Source organism: Elaeis guineensis, chromosome 1 (genome assembly GCF_000442705.2).
Source record: "Elaeis guineensis isolate ETL-2024a chromosome 1, EG11, whole genome shotgun sequence".
Lineage (NCBI taxonomy): Eukaryota > Viridiplantae > Streptophyta > Magnoliopsida > Arecales > Arecaceae > Elaeis > Elaeis guineensis.
In genome coordinates this window covers 159,711,963-159,735,011 of record NC_025993.2, presented here as the reverse complement: position 1 = coordinate 159,735,011, position 23,049 = coordinate 159,711,963, and the positions used below count along the sequence as shown (strand labels likewise).

The window sequence follows — 23,049 nt, the reverse complement described above, 5'->3', positions numbered from 1 at the left end:
TAAGTTGGTCCAAAAAGAAACTTCAAGTACAAGACATACGCCTGTGAAGAAGGAAAAGGCAGCCAAAAGAAAAATGAAAACTCAAACGTAAAATTTATGGAATCTTTATCTAATTGAACTAGGAAGAATATATACCGTGGCAAGGAGATCATGATGCAGAGATATAGTGAAAAGCCTATGGGGGATGAGAACAAAGAGCAACTTGACAGACAAAAAAAAAAAAAAAAAAACATATTCAAAGGCTTAAGAAAGAATAAAAAAATCCACAATTTAGTAACACAGCATGCTAGAAGTGTTGTTGTGATTAACTGAAGAATGGATATACCAACCATGGACATCAAATCAAGATCTCATGGCAGTTACTCCATGTCCGCACCTGGAACCCCAGATTGATGTTCAGAAAAGTAAAATATCAATTGTTACATAAAACTGACTGGCAAAATTCTAGTGCATGATACAAGTGACTGGAATTTATTAAATTTGATTAGAAAATCAATGTGCAAAAACAGAACCCCGTAAAGAAACCTCTGAAAAGCTACAACTTCTGATGTATGGATGGACAAATTATCCGTACAACACTGGCAAGCTTTTAGTCTTCTTCATATGCTCCGGCATCTTCAGAACCATCTTCAGAACCATCAGCCCCTCCAAAAAGTGACAAGAATACAATAACCGCAACAAGCTGTGTTGCAAGGAAGTACTTGGCTCTTCTTCTGAAAATTTTCTCTTCCACTGTCCTCTCCCTTTTAGCTTTTGGCTTGGGCTCAGATCCTGAAAAGGCATAGTGTCAAAGAAGCAGGATCTATTTTACCACAGCAAATAGTTGAACACTTCAGTTATGCTAACATGACAAGAACTAAATTTATAAAAAATTCAAGATGTCCAATGAAGGTGCTTGCAGAAAAGATAAATTATGTATAACATAAAAGAATAATTAGAATCTAATGAGCAACTTTAAGATGACAGCAATGATTTGTTCAGATTATGTTCAAGTATGCATCACGATCAGCAAAAATCAAAAGATTGTGTGGGTCATCTGGCAACAAGTTTTGCATGCTTAATAGAGTATTTTGATGGTTCACTTAAGTAATTCATGCTAAATTAAGTTTCTGACATATTATCCATGAGATAATGGATGCTACAGATTGTTGCAAATATTTTTATCAAATGCTTAAGTCTGTTGGCTGCATTGTGGTTCATGCAATTCAGGAGGAAACTGTTCCATAGATGAATGTGTAAAAAGTGTTGTTGTTTCAACTTAACCTGCCAAAGCTAGAAGTAGACCAATATATCCATAATGATGAGGATAAAGCAATATAATAAAAGACTGGAGATTTTAGTTTCCTTAGTTACCCAGAATTCTTAGTAGTGGTGTCACGGTCTCATAACATCTGAGATGCCCCATTAAGCAGAGTCTGGAACAAATTAAGCTTAACTTAATCATCGACTGAAGTTCTAACCTGGCTCCAAATATTCCGATGTCACAAGTTTTTATGATCTTAATCAACAAGTCTTATCCTGTCTATTTGGAGACAGCTTTATGAATTCTTCCATTTTTCATTATAATCAAGGGCTAAAATACACCTAACCATCAGGAAACTGAATGGCAAGGGATAGAAATGCTTTTTTTTTTTAAAAAAAAAGAAAGAAAAGAAAACTCTAGTTCTGCAAAGACATGGATCATACAGAGAATAATAATAACAATAATAATGACAACGACAATGATAAGAATAATAATAATAAATGTGCCAAACATCCTATAATTAGTGTCAATTTTTAGAAATCATGTACAAGAAATATAAAAATAAACCAAGCTCATTGGTTCTCATTTATCTTACTCCATCGTGAGGAGGCACTTTTTCTAGGCATTGATGATGATGATGATGATGCATCAAATGGAGATCTTGGTATCGACGACGACGATGATGAGCTGGCTTCCAGATAGTCAGTCTTAAGACATTCAGCATATTTTACTAGATTGGCATGCTTTAAGAGACTGTCCCGCAGCACTGAAGTATCCTGTGCAGCAGCAAATAAAAACACGATAATATCAAGAGTTGAAATGAATCAAATGCATCCAAGATGCGACCAGTTCAACTGCTTGGAACTAGACTACTTTTATAGTAACTGCAGACTAACACAAATGGCAATCACCACAAATAAATTATAGCAGAGAAGTGATTGTTCAAGAATAATAAGATTAGAATACAAGAAAAAAGATAGTGTCTTGATCTTGCATAGCAATCTAACATAAACAAACTGACACTACGTTACATTTAAACCATGAAAATACCAAGTTTTATGGTTAAAGACTCCATAGCCTCTGCAATCAAAATTAACAACCTCACAGATCATCCTGACAGTCATTTGTTGGCAGTTCCAAATCTTGATTAGTTACATGATCCACGTACCATGTTTGCAAGAGATGCAGAAGTCCTCATTATTTAGAATATATATTTCAAAACAATCGAAATCTCTCTTCGTCGCCCTAAAAAAGGTTCATCAATATATAAGTTTCACTGCTTTGATCAATGTTCAACATCAGCCCAACCAAAAATCACAACCTTCTTATAATCTTCTGCTGGGAGAAACATGGGACCTCTGGCTTTTCTTCTTCCTTTTTTTTTGTAACAAGAAGGACTTTTAGCTTGTTAGTCTGCCAAAGAGAATTAGATTTATTCTTCCCGTTTTTCAAGGGTCCTCTTATTACTCTAGCAACTAATAAATTATGAGGAATTAACTGCAACATAAAGAGGCAGTAGTCACCGAACATTTGTAGAGATAAAACAAATATTTCTACAAGTACGAAAAAATAAAAGCTAATTTACAACTAATACCGCTAAAGAACATATGTGATGCAATCACAGATCCAGCTAATCACATTAAAGACAACCAAGGTCATATCCAAAAATCCATGAATCAAACTGAAGTATTGGATAAGCTAGAGTTAGTGAGTGATCAATTTGGCCACTATATGGATAAAGAATAACTTGCTCTTGTCAAATCCTTATTTGATGTATCAACCAGTTGACCAAGAACGATCATCTTACAAGCTCAATCTCAAAAAAGCATCACCACGCAAGCAACTGATCAAGCAGAAATGTGCTTCAGTCTGCTGAACTAGAAATAATTTATTTCCTATTGGTAAAACATGAGAAGGGGACCACATTGTTGTGTTTGAGCCCAAAACGTTGTAGTTACAGATTTTATTTCTTACTATAACCTAGATTTAAACCTCAAACCCAAAGTGGCTAATTTTCTTGGAAACCACTTTGCCATGGGCCAAGACCCAGGACTTACGAAACCTACAGACTGCACATTGTGCCATTTCCAATTTTGAACTCCTTGATAGTGGTGTAAGAATATATATATATATATATATATATATATATATATATATATATATATATATTAACATTATAAGATATATAATTCTAGAGTTGAATGCCCATCAATTATTAGCACCCCAAAAATGTGTCCATGGGTGAATTAAACACCAATGACTGATTGCCTTAATTTCTCCACACCTTCCATGATCCTGCTACAAAATTAAACTGAGTTACTTTTCAAGAATTACTTCCCTTATAATGAAGCTTACTTCATTACTCAATCCTAGGGCTGTTATCAGTCTCGCTTGGGGCTAAGCCTATACCTTAAAATTTAGGCCGATGTTTATTACGGGCTTGAGCCCAACCTGGCCTCAGCCCAGCCCATGGGCCCATTTGCCCTAAATGAGCCCTGTCTCTCGATTACCCTCCCCTCTCTTCCCCGCTCAACAATCATGAACAGAAGGTGGAGGGGGAGCATGTTGTGGTGGCAAGTAGCAAACAGGAGGGCACGACAATGACAAGAGAGGAAAGGGAGGTGGTAGTGGCAACAAACAATGAAGAAGAGGCCACAGCAGTGGCAAGGGAGGAGGGAGACCATAGTAGAGGGAGGCAACGTGGAGGATAGGCCACAGTGGCAAGGAGGCAACATCAGCAGCAAGTGGTGGAGAGGAGGCCATGACAGTGGTGAGCAACAGAAGGAATCACAGGTGGCAAGTGGCAGATGGAAAGCTATCGCATCTGTGAGTGATGGAAGGGTGGCTGCTGCATTGATAAGCAGTGGAGGGATGTCATAGTGGCGGCAAGCAACAAAGGGGAGTGTGCAGTGGCTGAGAGGAGGATGCAGAGATGGTGTGCAATAGAGGGGATCATGCAGTGGCAACAAGCAGCACTGGGAGAAAATTGGGGATTTTTTTTTCCCAAATAAATACTATGAGAACTAAGCGATCTTGTTTTGTATTGGGCCAAGGCCTAGTGACCACGTGCCAGGATAAGCCTAGGCATGATCTTTTATGATTGGGTGGGCTTGAGCTGATAGCTGATATGTCAGACTGAGCCTAGGCCTGCCCGAGCCCGATCCATTAGCAGCGATGTTCATTCGATCAGTGAAATGATGCCAAAAGGCTATTGTGAAGCCTCACTAAAACCTTACCACCCTAAAAAATCAGATTATACAAACCATAATTACTTCTTTGCTCTATACCAACACTCCAGCCCCATGGCTATGTATTCCGAACTAGCATCTGAGACAATCATACAAGTATCCTCTTTGAATTGAATATGAATAATCAGGTACTCCGTAAATAAAAGCCTTGAATCTTGACCCAGTTAGAATATTAGACGTAAAAGAGGAAGAAAAATGGATAGATTTAGTCTGAGGAGGCATGAAAAGGCAACAATCTCCTACTGTTTATAATAAAACATTTTAACATATCTTATCTTGCTTTGCAAAATCCTAAAATGTAGCAAGAAGGGTCTAAATACTCCCTACTGCATATTGTACCTCGTCGATTGCCTTCTCTTCTTGATGGTAAATGTTGCAGCAGAACTAGATACTCAATCTTCTCAATGGTGCTCCTAGCAAGTTGCAGAACTAATATATTTGCATTGAGCTCAGATCTGGAGCTTAGTCCCAACGAAGCATCGCTCTTTAACATCTGACGTTGCAAGCCAAATCCCCAAAGGCCTGATCTTTCTAGTTCATACTGTGATATATACATGCTATAGATATTATGAGCCAAGAGTTGAATGATTCACCATGTATTCATAGGTACCATTGTAGCAGCATTTTTGTTCTATCCAGTGCCATCATCTTCTTGTTTTGCAAACTTTCGTCATTTTGTGATGAGGACCAACCAAACTTACCAATGTTCAACTAACAGCTTATGCAGGTTCTTTTGCAAGTTCCAAATCCAACACAATAGGAAAAAGATATTCAAAATTAACACCCAAGATCGAGCAATTCAAGATTTTGTAACACACACACCTCCTTTCTCACAGGGACAACAGATTTTCAAATGCAACTCATCTGTTCTCACAACTAGTCCAGATTGTAAGAGTTCAGGTTTTTTTTCTTGAAGTGGATAAAGCTCATTGAGATGAAATAACAGACCACCACCATCACCTTGCCAACTCTCTCCTATTTGCAACTGATGGAATAAATTGTTGTTCTATGAACGAGAACTCGCACATGATACCATGTCTCCACTTCTTCTTAAGCAAAAATCTAGATCAGCAACTTAAATGGCAGGCCGGGTGGTTGTTCTATATAAATAGATTAAACCTATTGGAAAAGGATTTATTGAATGTAAACTTAATGAAAAAAGTAACATGTAAGGCATTATGCAGACAATAGCCCAATAAATATAATCACCACAAGTAAGCAACCTCAAATGTGAGACAGGCACAGCAATAGGTATTTGAAGTTTTAAACTACACATATACCACATCTAAATATCCTATAAATTGCAAGCAGAGCCTACTCTAAGTTTGCATCATCAAAAAATATGTCCAAGAGTTATGTTTGTTCATTGAACAACAAAATATTCACACAAGATACAAAACTCATACTCTTCACTGTCTTTATTGGTGTTTCATTTCATTGCTTGGTTACTGTAACCTAGATTTTTTCCCCCTTGCTACTGTCCCAAAAAAAGAGGAATTTCTGTTTTATTAGAAGTAGGCAGGCCCCTTCCACCTGTCCTTCTCCTCATGTCATCAAGGTTACCACTCGCAAGTGAGCAGCAGCAATGAAATGACAAAAAGTGAATAGCAGATGACATGTGTATGCATCCACTACCTTCTGTCAATAGCAATGTCCAAAAAACAGTAGTTTGTCTTGAAATCGAGAAAAGAAAGAAAGAGGACTGTTTTTGCTTCATGACGTGAGACAAAATATTTTAAAATCCAAATCCTTTTAACAGGCTTCCAGAAGAGCTACAAGAATGCTGCAGAGCAACTGATAATGAGAAAATTTGAAACCCTCTTTGTAATAAGCCATCAATATGTTCTGTTTGAAAAATAAAAGAAAAATTTAAAATATCAATCAACAATCAGGTTCCATCAAATATGCAACAATCCAGAAGCAAGTTACCGGCAATGCATGAAGGACAAAAAGAGCATGTCCAAGGAAAATTGCATCCACAGTTGTAGGCCTGCATGCAAGCAAAATAAACATCCAAATCAATTACTGGTTCCTAGTAAATTATTGGAGATATAGTTCTAAAAAGGATGCTAAGCACGCAACAGTACATGTCATAGGAACAAAAAATAGGATGAAGAAGTTTATAGATCAAAGATCTAATTAGTACCTGTTGTCAAACAGAAAGTCCTGTGCTCCTAACCTTGTAGAGAGAGCATCATATGCCACATTTGCTTTTCTGTATATCTGTTCATGCAAAATTCTCAGTCAAATTACTACCCAAGATAAAATATATTTCTTTATTCTTCCAGACTCTTTATAAGAACAAACAAAGTGCCACAAAAAGGAAAGGAAAAAGAAAAGGCAAAAGAAAAGAAAAGGCATGCACAAGTGGCAGCATCTGAAGGAACAAAGCAAAGAATAATAACATACAACAATAAACTAAGTGAAATTGCATTTTAACTATAAAAAATACAAGAGAATACTAATGGATCCATCCAATTCTACAAAGAACTGTGTAGCAAGACTCATTGAGTCCTCTGCCCTCCTTCAAGTGTCCTTGATATGTTTTTCAAATGTTCAACTAAATCCACCTATTCAAGAATGCAAATATAATTAAAGTGTGTATGTGGTGTGGGGGGGGGGGGAGGAGACCTCTGCCTCTTTCTCCACAGCATTAAGACTGGTTATCCCGCATTGTTGCTTCACAGCTCGAGTTTGCTTCCAATGAAGGATCTTTCCAATTGGCCATGGAAGATCAGAGAAGTATATCTTATCGGCAATACTTCCATCAGAAGCCACCCAAAGTTCATATTGCACCGCTTCTGCAAGCCAAGAGCTGATCATTGCTTTTGTAGATACCCAATCAGGAACTGAAAGACTTGGAAGTTTTGAGTCCAAATCAACAATACTATCTTCTTTCAAACAATCAATAACTCCTCCTTTCTCATTGTTGAATGCAACATAATCACCAAACTCAACATATGGTACATGATCTGTAAAAAATAGCAGCAAAAGATATGACATTTGCAGCATTTAATAGTAAAAATGATGCAGTAAAAAATATGATGGATAGAAGTTGTACACATGGACGATGAGACAAAAAAGGTGATACTTCAGCCTATGATTATGGACTAACATATTTGTTTTCCCAAGCTTAAGGAGTCACCCTTACAATTGTAGCTGTTTTTTCTCAAGATTTGGTGTCAGTCCCAGATCAACGCTATCCTCCAATCATCAATAACTTGCATCATCACCTAGTTTCATGCATCTCTTGGTTTATTGCATATAACAAGTCATAATAGTGGAAACCGTTGCTGTTGAGTATCTGATGGCCATTACTATGAACATGATTCTATAACTGCATTCCAAATACTCCATTTTCTTGAACAAATGTTTGAACCCTTAAACTCCCAGGCTTTCCACCGATAATCTTCTAAATAATATATGATAAGGGAATGCATTATCAAGATAAGCATCAGTTGCATCCTAAACAATTTTAAAGAGAAAACAGCTTACCTCCAACCTTGGTATAGACAGATCAGATACAAAAACATGCTTATATCAACTTACTCACACACTCACTGAAGCCTTGCATAATTCTAGAGAATCTTGACATAACCCTTTTCATGCCTTTGCTCCTTCACAACAGTTAGCAAATCCATCCTAGTATTTCAGTATCTCAGCATCTCAGTATCTCTTCTGAAATTTTTTCACTGACTAACATAAGACTAAAAAAAAGAAACTGAATAATAAACATTTGTGAGTTTAAAACATTTTGCCTTTTTGTCCTATAATTCCCATACGGTAGCCTCTAAATATTATAGTGTTGTCTTGGTCTGACGCTCAATATCACATGCAGTACATCTGCATTTGTCTACAATGTAATATATGATTAAAAATTGATAAACAGGCAGACATATATAGACAGGAACATTCTCCAATTGATCTCACATAAAAATACAAACCCTAAAACAGACCTCCATACATCCTATATAAAGCATCAGGCATAGATGCAAGAACCACCGCATCCCCCCAACCAATGAGTGTTTGCTGCTAGACTCGTTTCCAGTAAGATTATTGGATTTGAGAGCAAAAAGTAATTACTGATGCCAGAAGTGATCATAAGTAGCTACTACTCATATTTTGAAAGCTTAATCAACTTGACCATCTTTGGCTTATTGGAACTCTACCGCTGCAATTCTGCAATGCTTATAGAAATACGACCACAAGGTAACTGATTGGTTAGAACAAAAGATTAACAGATGGAGAGGGACGAAAAGTAGGAAGACATGAGCAAACGATGGTTTTCTTTATTCATAAAATTGCTCCAATTCTTTAATATGATGATAACTCTGAAAAATGGCCAATTAAGTTCATCCCACAGATTCAATGGTGCATCTAGGCTCTTGATTCGAATCACAATGACCATAAGCATTTCGGATGCGAAGAAACGTAATATTATCTTACTACGACCAAATATTACATTCCCCACAGATAGCCTGTCTTCTCAATCATTTCGGGCAAACTAGGTTTCTTCTTCTTCTTCTTTTTTTTTTCATTTTTCCCTAAGAAAACAAGTTCCGAATTTTTTTAGCGGAACAACGTAAATGGAGGGGGAAAGATCGAAGTTAATGGTTTCCCCTTGGAACTTACCCCACTGGCTTCTTGAAGAGTGATCGGAGTAGCCAGAGCGATGCGTTTCTCTGCCTTGGTATAATAAAAGAACATATTGCTTTTCTTGACAAAAAGAAAAAAAAAAAAAAGGCAAAAGAAGAGATTGAGAACGGACCAGAGTCGGGATTGGAGACATCGAAGTGGATGTCGAAGGAGGCATCGGCGAATCGGAGGTAGATGTAGACGGGCAGGCAGGAAGGGCAGGCAGTGGGGAGGCCGAAGCAGCTCTTTCTGGCCACCAGAACGAGGCTCCCTTTCTCTTCTCTCCTCTCGTCGCCCATCTCGACCGCCGTCCCTCTCCCTCCTCCCTCCTCTTCTGGACTATCGAACCGGCGCCGAAGGAGGGATTCTTGAATGGCTTTTGTGTCTGGGGTTTCTTGGAAAAGAGTGAGAACGGAAAGCTGGTTGCGAGGAGAGAACGCTCTCTCTTTATTAGAATGTTGTTATAGAAAGGGCTTTGCCTCCGAAGGCTGGGTCTGCCGCCAACGTTCAGACCGGGCCTGTTTATGGACGGGCCGGACCCGGTTCGGATCAGATTCAGCCCCATACAAGATCAAAATTAGCTAGATCCGAGCTCGACCTGACACGGGCTTGTAGGTTACTTTTCAGACCCAAGCCTGGTAGCTCCTGATGTTGCACCAAGCGGGCTTTTCAACTGGCAGCGGTGGTGAGAGAGGGAGAGGACGACATGGCAGCAATAAGAAGGGGAGGAGACAACATGGCGACGGCGGCGAGAGGGGAAGCAGACGATGTGGTGGGGGCGACTGTGAGAGCGAACAACGCGGCAACGACATGAGGGAGAACGGAAGATGTGGTGGCAGCGATTGAGTGGACGATGCGGCAGCCGCCAGAGGGATTAGGGATTTAAGAGTCATAGACTGGGGATGTAATTTTATAAAACTCTAAAAATATTATATATATATATATATATATATATATATATATATATAATGAGCTCAGGTTGGGTGGATGCAAATCCGAGGCCTCAATCTAGTCCGCTGGGCTGAAAAATCCAGATTTAGGCCCGTCCAAAACACATTTTGCTCGAGCGGGCTTCCTAATTCTCGAGCAGGCCTCCTGGCTAAAAGTAGGGATCTGAACCTGTTCCGTTTAGACGGACTTTAGCCCTGAGTCCATCGCATGTTTGCAACGCTTCGACTTTAGCAAGCGCTGACAAAAGAAATTTGGACACGGGATACAAATTGGAATGATAATATGATGTGATGTTAGGACGAGCAAGTTGAGAAATAAAGGTCTGATTGAGCTTAAGATTAAGCTCTTTTGACACGAGCTGCTTCTTTTTGTAATGATTTGGGACTTTCACGAAAACCTAACGCTATTTGATTCGTTATGGAGATTGACCAGCATGGGATGCAAGCAGCGACAAGTAGGATAAAATTAATAAAAATAATTTAACTAAATTATCAATTTAAACTTTTGTATGGAAGTATAAATAGAATGTATGGTACCATATATCCAATATGCTACACGCATAATATTTTCAAGGCTTGATTGAGCAAACTTGATTCCAGAGGCAGTTAAAATTATTTTTCTTAAAAAAATTTAAAATTAATTTCAAATATGATAATAGAGCTCAAATTTATACCAATTAGATTTAATTTAGTTTGATTCAGATTTAATTTGAACCAAGCTCGAAATTGACACATAAATTAATAGCTATGCATGAGGGCCCCGCAGGCTAGACGCCTGTTTCTTGGCACGAATATTTCATATATTAATCACGTATAAATTATTAACCCAAATTATTCTCAGATTACGAATCCACCCTTCCTTCCCTTCCACCTTCCACCCACGTCCTCACCACTGCCTCGTACCCCTCCGCCGACTCACCGGCAAATTCGGCAAGCGCTCCGGCGGCAACCGACATCCCCGCGCACAGCACCCTCGCGCCGGCCTCCGCCGTCATCATGCCCAGCCTCTCTTCCGCCGCCGCCGCCGGCCCCTCCCTCCGCTGCTCGGTCACCGACGCTACCCCCGCCACGAAGAAATCCACACCGTCGATCGCCCCCACCTCGCTGACCGCGTCGAGCATCCGGGACCACCCCACGCAGACCCTGTAGAGCGGGGGCGCTCCGCCGATTCCGGCGAGCGGCGACGCCTCCGCCGACTGGTCGTCGGTGTCCCTCCGGGGTGGCGCGCAACGGAGGATCCAGCCGGCGAGGGCGCGTGCGTAGGACCGCTGGGCCTCGATCCAGGCGGCGAAGCAGGACCGCCAGTTCCGGAGCTCTGCCTCGAGGCGGGCGGCGGAGCGGGAAAGCCTTGGCGGTGGAGGTCCTGCGGCGACGGCGGCGGTGGAGGAGGAGAAGAGGAGGAGCTTGGCCTCGTCTATTATGCGCTTCTGGATCCGGTGACACTCCGCCATGCCCCTCCACATCCTCGCCAACCTGCGCCAAAAGCAACGGCGGTGACGTAATACGCGCTAACATAAACCACTGTACAACCTAACTAAATGATCCTGTTGAGCTGGACCATCCAGTTGACATCAGACGCGAGATATAACGGAAAAAAAACTGTATCATAGATGAGAGGAAGTTTGTCCCAAGAAGATTAAAAGATGTGAGATAGTTTTATTTCTTCTTGTATGAATGCTTTAATTCAGATAAATAAAGGCAAACTAATAAATCAGCAATCATAAGGACACAGTTAGCATCATATTATGTGCAAATAAGCATGATGCCACCTGTGGGGGCCAAAAAGAAGTCATGGATGGTGTCAAGTGTTAATCACAAGGCCTTGTGCTATAAAATTTGTGCAGGGATAACCTCTTATTGTTACTCGCCATAAATCCCACAATATAGACGTTTATTCTGTCAAAAAAGAAAATCCTGAAGCTTCCAATAGAGTCCTTTCATTTTCAGTTCTTAACATCTGCAAAATATCCCAGATCTCATTTTGTCAACAACTAAACATCTCTCTCTCTTCCATCAGCCACAAAAGATCTAAATTAAAGGAAACCAGTCCAAAATGCTTGTACATATATTATTTCTCACCTCTAGAACAATCCATGGCTGATATTTCTATAGATAGTTTCAAAATTGTATCTTTTCTTAGATCAATTCTCTTGTTTATTGATCACTTCCCCTTGCATAAGGTATAGCCCAAGTACCAAGAAAGCCTTGCAATTGGTCCATGTGCCTAAAGCAAGAGGAAGCTTTAAAAATAGATTTATTGTCTAAAGCAAAAGGAAAGCTTTTGGTGGCATTGTCATGGCAAGAAGAAAGCCTTACCAATAGCCAATAGGTTATCTTGGTACACTGACAAATTAGTCTTTAGATATGAAATTTGTTTTTCATAATTATGATTCCATCATGCTCCTCCAAACTTCATTTTTTTTAGCCATAAACCTCGAGTGTTGAATCACGAGGACCTTTTGTTTTCCTAGTTCCAAATAAACTTAATACAACAATGAGGAGATAAATGAAAATTTGTGATGACAGTTCTTCTAATGTGATTTGAGATTTCTTTATCTAACCAAGTCCCTCGATCCATAGCTTTATTGTTTCATATGTAGGCATTATGCTTAACTGCTCAAAATCCTATTAAAGGCATGTATGGAATTGATCAGTAGCAGAAAAACCTAAGGCTGCAAATGGGTCGGGTTGATCCATGATCCGACCCGACCCAACCTGGTTAGATCCGACCCGGATCCATTTAAAAGACTCATAAAGTCGGGTCGGGTTCAAAATTGGGATCCGTTCTCTTTTCCGGATCGGATCTGAATTTTTTGAATTTGGACCCGACCCGATCCGATCTGTGAAGATTTTTGGGTTAATTTGGATCTTAAGATACATGATCCGACTCGATCCGATCTGATCCAAATATAGGATCCGAACCCAATTAGAGTGACTCACCCAAATAAGAGTTTGGGCTTGGATCAAAATTTTTCAAACCTTTCAATCTTCCCCATCCGATTCTCAAACTAAAAATCTTCAAAATTAAAATTTTTTCAAACCCTTCAATTTTTTTATTCTGACTGTTGTAATATCTATAACAACCCGAGGAGGAAAGATTGGATGAATTCTTAATAATTTAGATGAAGGGCATCTCGATTACTTCTTTTGGCTTCGTGCTGGGCTTGGTTTTCTAAACCTTCTGATTTATGTTTATTGTGCCATTAGGTACAAAAGCAAGAGAGCTTTTTGAATTCTAATTCATTTTGTTGACTTTAAAAAATTTCAGAGCATGCTCTAATGTGTACAGATGTTGTGTCATTCACAGTATATGCAGTCTCATTTTTAATCATGTATAAGTATTTCTCTTATATGATATTTTGAATTAGGACAATTATATCACTATATAAAATTTATATTATTTTTTTTTTTTACTTTTCTTCTTTTGTGTGGACTTCTGGAATCTTGACTCTTCTCAAAAACTGCTTGTTTCCCTCTGCTATCCAATACAATTAATTATTAAAAATTACAGTTAGAGGATTGGAGGAAAAAAAAGAAAAGAGACCTTTCTTAATTATCATCCAGCATTAGTATTCATTGATGATAGGTTTCAAATAAATTAAATCTATGACCCGATGTGATCCGAACCGGATCCGAATCGGACAAGCATTTCATGGATTAGGGTCGGGTTATATATGAACCCGATCCAATCCGAATGATCTAATAGATCAATAAATTCGGTCATGGATCCGATCCGATCTGATCTACTTTTTTATCAGGATGGGTATGGGTCCAATATCAAGATCCGATAAAAAAATCGGATCAGATCGGGATCACTCAGAATCCGATCCGATTTAACCCATTTGCATGCTTTGAAAACCCCTCCTGTTTAGCATCTCTCCATTCATGTTTTCCTAATACAGTCCTTATCTTCAGCTTTCTGAAACATCCCACTCCATTTTCCCCTCTTCTCTTTTTTTTTTTTTTTTAAATAGTGTTGAAGTAGCTAATCTGGTGGATACATGGATTTTCCTTTCCATTATGATAACAAATTGGCAGATACACCTCTTTACTTCTCCTAATTTTGTTGTATAATTCATCATATGCCGAAATCCACCCATGTTGACTTTTCATTCTTCCTTGCATTCATATTCAAGCCATCTATGTTACTCATTTTTTTCATTCTTGAATCAAAGACTTTTTCATTTGTCCTTTTTTCTTTCTTCCTTTCTTTCTTTCTTTTGTTTTCATTGGTGGTCATCAAGTTTCCTCATTATTTCTTATATATGGACGTCTCAAGCTACTTTTTTTCTCAAAGTCTACCATCCGACTCGCACAAGATGATTTGGATATATCTAAATGAACTTTTTCCAGTAATCTTTAGATTTCTTTGACTGAAAACACTACTTTAAAAAATGAAAAAAAATGTAAAATCATAAAGAGAGAATAATTAGAGTGAAAAATCTACTGCATTAATTGAGATAGGTGCCTGGAAGGCAAGCATCCTGCAGTGTCTTAAGTGCGACACAGTCTCCCTATGCTACTCCAAAAAAGCCATCTCCTATAGCTGAGAAAATCTTCCTTATCCAGGTAAAGATACTGTCCTTCTTGTGTGTGTTTATGGCTTTCATCAGGCTAGATACATACATTATGGTATTTGATGCCTAAAGAAAGGTAACTCCTCATAATATTTTTGTTGGAAAGAAGGCATGCGCAATGTCAAAAAAAATTAATTGCTCAATAAAATAGTATGTCCAGGATATTTTGGACGGCACTTAACATATATGTAATGGTGGGGAACCTCTTCTTCCTTGTAGTATCACTCAAAAAGAGAAGGTCTTTGTGCACCCCATGCGGTGCAATAAAATTGACGTAGAACGCACCATCCAACTATATTAGAACACGTAGCCATCGCTTTTCAACGTGCATTTAATGTCTGCAATTGCACTTTTTCGTTTGAAATTTTGAATGACGAAAATGCCTCTCCTCTTCTGAAAAAATTATGACATCCTGTGGTCAAATTATGACTTTTTGCATGTACGATGTCATAATTTTTCTTTTAAAAGTTATAAAGATAAAAGAACATTTTCATCATTGAAAATTTATAAATTTTTTAAGTAACAAAAATGCTCCTCCCTTCCTTATGACATCATGTGTACAGAAAATTACAGGATGTCATAATATAGCCATGAGATATCATAATTTTTTCAAAAAAAAGGAGTATTTTCGTCATTCAAAATTTTAAACAAAAAACGAACGTGTGGGCATTAAATATGCATTGAAAAATGATGGCTACATCGCCCAATCAGATGGGGCGATGTAATTTTTCTGCATTGGATACGGTGTACAAAGAATTACTCCACTCAAAAAAGTTAGTTCAAAGGTATTATTTGAGTTTCTTAGCCTTATGTAAGTACCTAAGATCTACCAAATATATAACCAATATGGGACTCCATACACACCTACACGGGTCTTCACACACTTTCCTTGTTTAAATCTAGTTATCCTGACTAGGCTAAGGGTCCAAAATTAATCAAATCGAATCATAAACACTATGATCAACTTATGGTCAGTCCAAAATATCCTATGCTTTGATATCCTCTAGTCCATATAGGCTATGAATTGAGTCTAATCTAATATTATTTGTAATAATTTAGGATTTTGTTCAAAAAAAAAAACTAAAACATATTATTTCAAGTTCCTTGGCTATGTACAAATATCCCAGATCAAGTCAGTTTATAGTCGATGTAGGACTAAACATACATCCACATGGGTTTTAGCCAATCTACAATCTATCTATGCATTGTTCATCAAGTTAAGCAATCAGCTTATGCACATTTCGAAGTGTATGTAGTCACACCATTTGTTAACAGGATATATTCTAGGTACTAACATTTAAAAAAAAACAGTTTTTAATTGAGTGATAAAGTGCAAGTATTGTCATAAGTTCTCTTTTTGCCTCCTCATTTTCTTGAACTGATCAAACACTTTTGAGTTTACTTAAAAAATTAAAAAGGAAGAAAAAAGAACTTTTTGAGTATTTAGAATGATTAAATGTTGCGGTAAATCTTAAAAATCTATCATGTGTAGAGGAATATCTTCTGGTTGCCTACTTAACCAACATAATTAACTAGGTGGCAGTTAATCAAACATACCCCCGTATCAACTCCACAAGCTGTGGATATAATTCCTCATCACGTAACGTTTCGATCCTTCTTGAAACATACTCCATCGAATTTATAGAAACTTTTAACTGAGTTTGGAGATCTCTTATTGCAGCTCTTGTTTTATCAATAACAGAAGGCTCTGCCCCGTTCAGATCATGACTCCTAAGCTGCATGCATTTCTTCTCATATGCTATACGTATAAGTTCTTCAGTCTGCTAACAAGAACTTTTAGTTATAAACTGGAAAATTTCATATTTCCTACCACAATATCTCTAACCAACCAACCTAATCAAGACATTGCAGTAAAGAAATACCTTGACTTCTTCATATAGCTTCTTTTCCCATGCATATAATCTGTCCAGGGTTGACTTGTGGCTTCCAGATATTGTAAAAGGTTCCTTCAAGTGATTACCACCATTTTCATTGCCATCATCCCTTGAAGTGGAAGAAGCTTTAAAAAATCTAGAAGATGATGAAAGCAATGATGTTGAATGGAACAAAGAAGTTGGGTTCAACATCCTAACTGTCATAAAAAAAACCAAAAGATCATTTGATTTTCCTGAATATATCAATGCAAACATGGCAAGCAACTTCTTGTTATCTATACTGCAAAAGAATTAATAAAATCTATCGAGCTATATTTGAGTCATGCAGAGCACTGTTCTTTATTTCTACCAAAATCAAAAATTTTGCAGCAAAATTGCATGTAACATCTTCTTGTCTATGTTGTTTTTAAGGAAAAGGGTTCAAGAGGCTCAACTCAGATTCAACATCTTGTCGTCAATGAACTTTAAGTAGCTAGTGGCTTGAGGAAAATACCTGCTATAGAGTTTGACGATTTCTGAACTCTGCCTGCTTCCAACATCACTGAAACCTCATTAGCAAAATCACAAATTCTCAAGAACTGGCCCTCTACATCCTTCATAACCTCTGCCATACTTGTGGGTCTTCTGTCTACATATACTGTAAAACAAGGAGTTTCTTGTGTACTTTCTCTATTGCTCACGACTCCCCCTTCATTATTGACCTCAAGTTCTACCGCATTCCTAGATTTTGATACTTCCTTACTCCCAGTGCCTTGAGACTGAAGTTCCTTTACTTCATTCACCTTCCGAGTTATGCTATCATCTTCATCCGTATCTTCACTAACCGCTTCTCCAGTATGTTCTGGGACTACCTTTGCTAATTTCTTGACCATTTCCACCTTCATAGATTCTTCATTCTTTTTGTTATTTTTGTCTTCCTCTTCTTCCAATTCAGGAATCCCTTCATCCTGAACCATCCTTAAACCTGTAATCTCATCATCATCTACTACCTGATCAAGACTGTACATAGGAGGGTATCCATATGTATCCATCAACAAGAAAGGGTTCCAGAATAAGTCCCACTTTGAGGTTTGAGGTGATGCTGGTGGATAGCTTGGTCTGTCATAAGGTGAAGAGAAGAATGATGCGTTCATTGGTGGAGCATCTGTGGTGAAAGAACTATCAATGCCGTAATGATCATCCATAGGGTGGTAAGATTCAATTCTCACAACTTCTGGGGACTCAGGCATTTCCTCAATAGAAACTGATGGATTTTCACCTGATCTAAAGTAATTCACAACAAAAGAGGTACTTTCGCCTGGCTTGGTTGGTGTTGGTGTGAAGGATTTTAAAGGAATTGAGATGACTTCAGGGCTTACCCTTTTGACATGTGTCGATGGTGATGTTGTGTAGGCATCTAAGAAGAAGCCATGGTGTTCATCTACATCAACATAATTACAAAGAGCAATGGAGACACGCCTCAGAGACTGGATGTAAGCAGTGTGACCTGAGGCGAACCGGTTTCTCTGCTCGAAGGCCTCTTTGATAAAATTCTTTCTGTCCCGGCAGAGCCGGACAGCCTCCTCATCATCCAATTTTGAAGCCGAACATCCCATCTCTTGGTACCTTCCTATGAATTCTTCAGGCTTGAGATGAAACCAGAATCAGTATAAAAAAACTCTTGATGCTTTACGAAACTCATAGGATTTTGTAGTACTATTCCTTATATCTGAACTGTGAAGGAAAATTTGGAACCAGAACATTGATGCAAGAAAAGCACATTGGAAAGAAGAAGCAACAGAAAGGTTGTCCATAGAAGATAACAGCTCTAGAATCTCAGGCAAAACCAGACTAAAAACTTCATATTATTCTATACTTGGTTTTCAAGTTGTTCCAAACAAAACTTAGGGAAAGATGAAACACACTGTGCAGAGAAATAGGCTGAGCTCTTTGTATAAGCCTTACTGCTTCCTTAAAATAATGATGTTTTAAAACCTCAACCCAATCCTCGGTCAATAAATCCTTCCAGATTCTGAAACTTCCAGAGACTGAAAAAGATGGAAAGAGAGGGGTAGAAATTCGGTCAGGAAGATAAAAACTGGGGAAAATGTACAAATAACTTCACAAGTCTGACAAAAGAAAAGAAAATCTACGGCTGTTATACAAACAAAATTTAATAGTTTATCCTATTTGCGAAGAAATCCAAGTTAAAGCATAATTTTTCCTCTAATAATTTACAGGATGACATTATTAAAGTAACAGGGCAAGATGATAAGTTGAGTCATGTTACTTCATTCCCAAAAAAAGAAAAAGAAAATCTACAGACGGTATCTCTGAAGTTGAAGAAGCTGTTGATCACATAAACAAGGAAAATGCAGTCTTATTTTAAGGAAAATTAATGGCTGTTGCCACCATTCCCAGCCAAACTCGAGACATCTCCCAGCATAAGCACAAAGGAGAGAGATTCCAATTGGCCGAGCAAAGGCTAACTGGCTAAAAAAAAAAAGTTCTTCTGTTTTCATAAACAAATCTAGTGGGAAATTTTCTCGTAAAATTATTGTGACCATAAACAATAAATCAAACATATACATCCATAAAATCTGCTGTGTTTATTTCTATGAAGCAGCAAGGAAACATCCTAGCACTGATGGACATCCCATGATGTAGTAAATTATCATAAACCAAAAGAAGATGGGATTCGAATGCTGAACTACAAATTTAAATTTAAAAAAAAAAAAGAAGGTGAAGAAGAATTTATATGGCAATAACACAGATCACTTCGGATGCACTCCTCATCAATATTTCTTAAAAAAAAAAAAAAAGTTCGGTGAGGATAGATGAAGGAAAGCAAGAAATATTGATGAGGAGTACATCTGAAGAGAAGAAATACTCAAAAGGAGACTGCTTCATGAGCGTACTTGCAATGAATTTTGTGAAGGAAACTATCTATTAGCTTTGACATAAAAGAAATGAATCTAATTATGTTTCTTGTGACTACTATTGGGGATAGAAATTCCAGAGATGGAAAAGGAAACAGGATCGAACTACCACAATAGAGAGTTATACATCCCATATTCAACTTCTGTTGGCATACTGAAGTCTACTGCGTATGTATTCATAAATTGAAGTACATAGATTACAAAAATGATCAACACAAGACAAACTAAAGCACATAAACTGCTAATTTCTGAAGGAAACTAGGGGAAAAAAAAAGACAGTATTCACTGGTAGAGAAGTCTCAAGAGACTGCTTTTCTTGAGGTCATTCGTGGCTGATACTGACACAGTCCAATATGAAAGATTGTAAACATAATAAATAACGACGATTCAAGACAGACCTGGGTTTCAGAGAGAGAGAGAGAGAAGGTTACAACGATCCATTGAAAGAAAATTTCTGCAGAAGAGTGGGGAAGTTCATGGAAGAGGCAAAATACTGCTTGCCTTCAACAATGGCTTTGGTACTCAATTTAGATTACATAACTAAGGTCGCCAAATAAAGGCTTATAAAAAGCCAATGTTTGTACAAACTCGGTCTTTTCTTTTTCCTGTATTCCATATTCCATGTAGGGCTGTTGATTTGTTGGAAAGGAATAATAAGATCACCAATTACATGTTTGAAAACAAATCATTAGTTTGTTTTTTTTAATCTTTTCTCAATTCACAAAGGAGTATATTTTTATTTTTCCATTACTAACACATATGATTATAGACATATTTATATATCAAGAGAATGATATTACGTTATACATATTTTTGTCATATAATAACATTACTTTAGCAATATTATTTATTATTCAACGTTATAACTGCCGATGACAACCATTTCCTTAAAATTTTAAAGATTTCATTGGACAAATGAATCATTTCCTTCTCGTAACGTTTGCCACCAAGGGAACATTAAAAAGCTAAGAAAAAGGTGAAATTCTTGTCGGCCCGAAAGTGAAGAGATGAAAAAGATTCGCGTCTATCTGAAAGCTATAAAGCCGTTTCTTGATGCCTTCGCAACAACGTCGATTCTCCAAAACTGCCGTCATTCTCTCCAACCAAATTATTTTATAATTTTTAGTGTAGCCTTAGAGGTTGATGTACTTCCACCTGATAAGGCACTCCGGACGGTTTGATGAACCGAAGATCGAGACAAGCAAAAGATATTGACTGTTAGATGAATGGACACGTTTCCCAGGTCCGAGGCTCACTTTTCTATTTTGTTAGAAGTTGGACAAAGGGAGTGTCAAATAATGGAATGGACTGCCCCCAAGGCCATTATTAAACAATGTAGAAAAATAACGGTACTCAAATCAATATATATATATATATATATATATATATATATATATATATATATATATATATATATATATATATATATATATATATATGTATATGTTTGTGCGTGTGTGTTTATAATTTTGTTGAGAGAAGATGTCTATTCCTCTCAAGTTGAAAGTTAATAGAAGATATCTACCCTTTTCAAGTTAAAAATCAATAAATAACATATATATATATATATATATATATATATATATATATATATATATATATGCACCTGCACGCATGTACCGTGCGTGTTTATAATTTTGTTGAGAGAAGATATCTACCCTTCTCAAGTTGAAAATCAATAAATAACTGTTCAAATCAAATAATCATATTTTATATAATTAAAAATATATAGAAATAAAAAATTATTTGTTTTAGCAATCTCTTAACTAAAATATTAAATAAATAAAAAAAAGGGACAGTTTCCACCATGCTAAGCTAAATATGTCATACAGCATTTTGAATTAAGAATTAATACTATTGATTATGATGTACATATGTTAAAGCATCTATAGATTGAAATTACTTTTTAAAAAATCAATATATTATAATGTGGTGTAGAGCGGGGGATTCATTAGTCTCACATTAATTGTGAATTAAGAGGGATTTTGATTTATATAGGAGGGACCATTCTTCCCGCGTGAAACATATTTTAAGAAGCGGAAGTCCATGGGTCAGAGCGAACAATACCTCACTTACCAAGCTATGAGCCCCTGATTGCAATATTGGCGCCCACTATGGGGCCAATGCATCTCCTTCGGATTATGGGGCTCCTTCCACCCACATATCAGTCTGTGGTAAAAATAAAGAAGAGAGTACCTCCCATCCGTACACAGACTCCTCCAAAGACTGTGGTAAAAATAAGGAGGAGGACATCTTCCATCAGTAAACAGACCCCCCCAGGGGCTGTAATAAAAATAAGGAGGAGGACAACTCTTGTCCGTACACAGACTCCCCCTTGACTGGGGGGCTATGTTGTAGTGTAGAGTGGGGACTTCATTAGTCTTGGGGACTTCATTAGTCCCACATTGGTTGTAAGTCAAGAGAGACTCTGGTTCATAAGTGAGACCATCCTTCCCACATGAGGTGCCTTTTAAGAATAAAATATTAAGATCCATAGACCAAAGCAGATAATACCTCACATGTCGAGTCATGAGTCCCTGATCACAACATTATATTGTGGTGTAGAGTGGGGGCTTCATTAGTCCCACATTGGTTGTAAGTCAAAGGAGACTCTGATTTATATAGGAGAATCATCCTTCCCACATAGGGCTCTTTTTAAAGATAAAATTGTGAGGCCCATGGGCCAAAACGGACAATATCTCACGTGCTGAGCCATGAGCTCCTGATCGCAATATTGCCACCGTGGGATCGATGTGCCTCCTTGGACTGTGGGGCTCCTTCCACCCACACATCAGTCTGTGATAAAAATAAGGAGGGTACCTCCCATCCATATACAGACTCTCCCAGGGGCTGTGGTAAAAATAAAGAAGAGAATATCTCTCATCCGTATATAGACCCCCCAAGGGGTTATAGTAAAAATAAGGAGGAAGACAACTCCCGTCCGTACACAAACTCTCCCTTAACTGGGTGGTTATGTTGTGGTGTAGAGTGGGGGCTTCATTAGTCTCACATTGGTTGTGAGTTAAAAAGGACTCTGATTTATATAGGGAGGACCATCCTTCCCATGTGAGGTGCTTTTTAAAGGACAAAACCGTGAGGTCTATGGACCAGAATAGATAATACCTCACATGCCGAATTATGAGCCCCTGAACGCAATATTGGCACCCACCATGGGGCCAATGCACCTCCTTCAGATGGTGGGGCTCCTCCTGCCCACACATCAGTTTGTGATAAAAATGAGGAAGGTACTTCCCATTCGTACACAAACCCCCCAAAGACTGTGATAAAAATAAGAATGAGGACATCTCCCATCCGTACACAAACCCTCCCAGGGGCTGTGGTAAAAATAAGAAGGGCAACTCCCGTCCGTACATAGACTCCCCCTTAACTGAAAGGCTATATTGTGGTGCAGAGTGGGGGTTTTATTAGTTTCACATTGATTGTGAGTCAAGGGGGACTCTGATTTATATAGGAGAGACTATCCTTCCCACGTGAGGCACCTTTTAAGAACAAAACCATGAAGTCTATAGGCCAAAATAGACAATACCTCACGTGCCGAGCCATAAGCCCCTGACCGCAACAT

General features: G+C 38.0%; 2 protein-coding genes across 3 annotated transcripts; both read right to left on the bottom strand.

The window, feature by feature from the left end:
• Window positions 1–284: 284 nt before the first annotated feature.
• On the bottom strand, window positions 285–9,653 carry LOC105039337 (mitochondrial outer membrane import complex protein METAXIN). Its single transcript, XM_010915467.4, has 6 exons — window positions 9,260–9,653; window positions 7,123–7,463; window positions 6,638–6,714; window positions 6,421–6,481; window positions 1,839–2,019; window positions 285–771 (listed from the first exon to the last, which is right to left on the bottom strand). Exons 1-6 carry the CDS (start codon window positions 9,423–9,425, stop codon window positions 590–592), a joined length of 1,008 nt encoding a protein of 335 aa, XP_010913769.3. The 5' UTR covers window positions 9,426–9,653; the 3' UTR covers window positions 285–589.
• Window positions 9,654–10,526: 873 nt separating this feature from the next.
• LOC105039335 (uncharacterized) lies at window positions 10,527–20,004 on the bottom strand. Of its 2 annotated transcripts, none has more exons than XM_073245860.1 (5): window positions 19,865–20,004; window positions 17,042–18,575; window positions 16,537–16,745; window positions 16,211–16,434; window positions 10,527–11,549 (listed from the first exon to the last, which is right to left on the bottom strand). In XM_073245860.1, the coding sequence occupies exons 2-5, from the start codon at window positions 18,141–18,143 to the stop codon at window positions 10,919–10,921; spliced, it is 2,166 nt and encodes a 721-aa protein (XP_073101961.1). In that variant the 5' UTR covers window positions 18,144–18,575; window positions 19,865–20,004; the 3' UTR covers window positions 10,527–10,918. The 2 variants fall into 2 exon arrangements, with proteins under 2 accessions (XP_073101961.1, XP_073101962.1); XM_073245861.1 differs by having other exon boundaries at window positions 17,042–18,261; window positions 19,865–20,000.
• Between the last annotated feature and the right edge of the window lie 3,045 nt (window positions 20,005–23,049).

Coding starts and splice junctions, on each gene's coding strand:
- LOC105039337 (XM_010915467.4), bottom strand. CDS start 9,425: ATGGGCGACGAGAGGAGAGAAGAGAAAGGGAGCCTCGTTCTGGTGGCC. Junction 6,715..7,122: donor CTGTGGAGAAAGAGGCAGAG/GTCTCCTCCCCC, acceptor TTGCATGAACAG/ATATACAGAAAAGCAAATGT. Junction 2,020..6,420: donor TTGTCCTTCATGCATTGCCG/GTAACTTGCTTC, acceptor GCTGCTGCACAG/GATACTTCAGTGCTGCGGGA.
- LOC105039335 (XM_073245860.1), bottom strand. CDS start 18,143: ATGGGATGTTCGGCTTCAAAATTGGATGATGAGGAGGCTGTCCGGCTC. Junction 16,435..16,536: donor AGCTATATGAAGAAGTCAAG/GTATTTCTTTAC, acceptor TCTTGTTAGCAG/ACTGAAGAACTTATACGTAT. Junction 11,550..16,210: donor CTTGTGGAGTTGATACGGGG/GTATGTTTGATT, acceptor CTTTTGGCGCAG/GTTGGCGAGGATGTGGAGGG.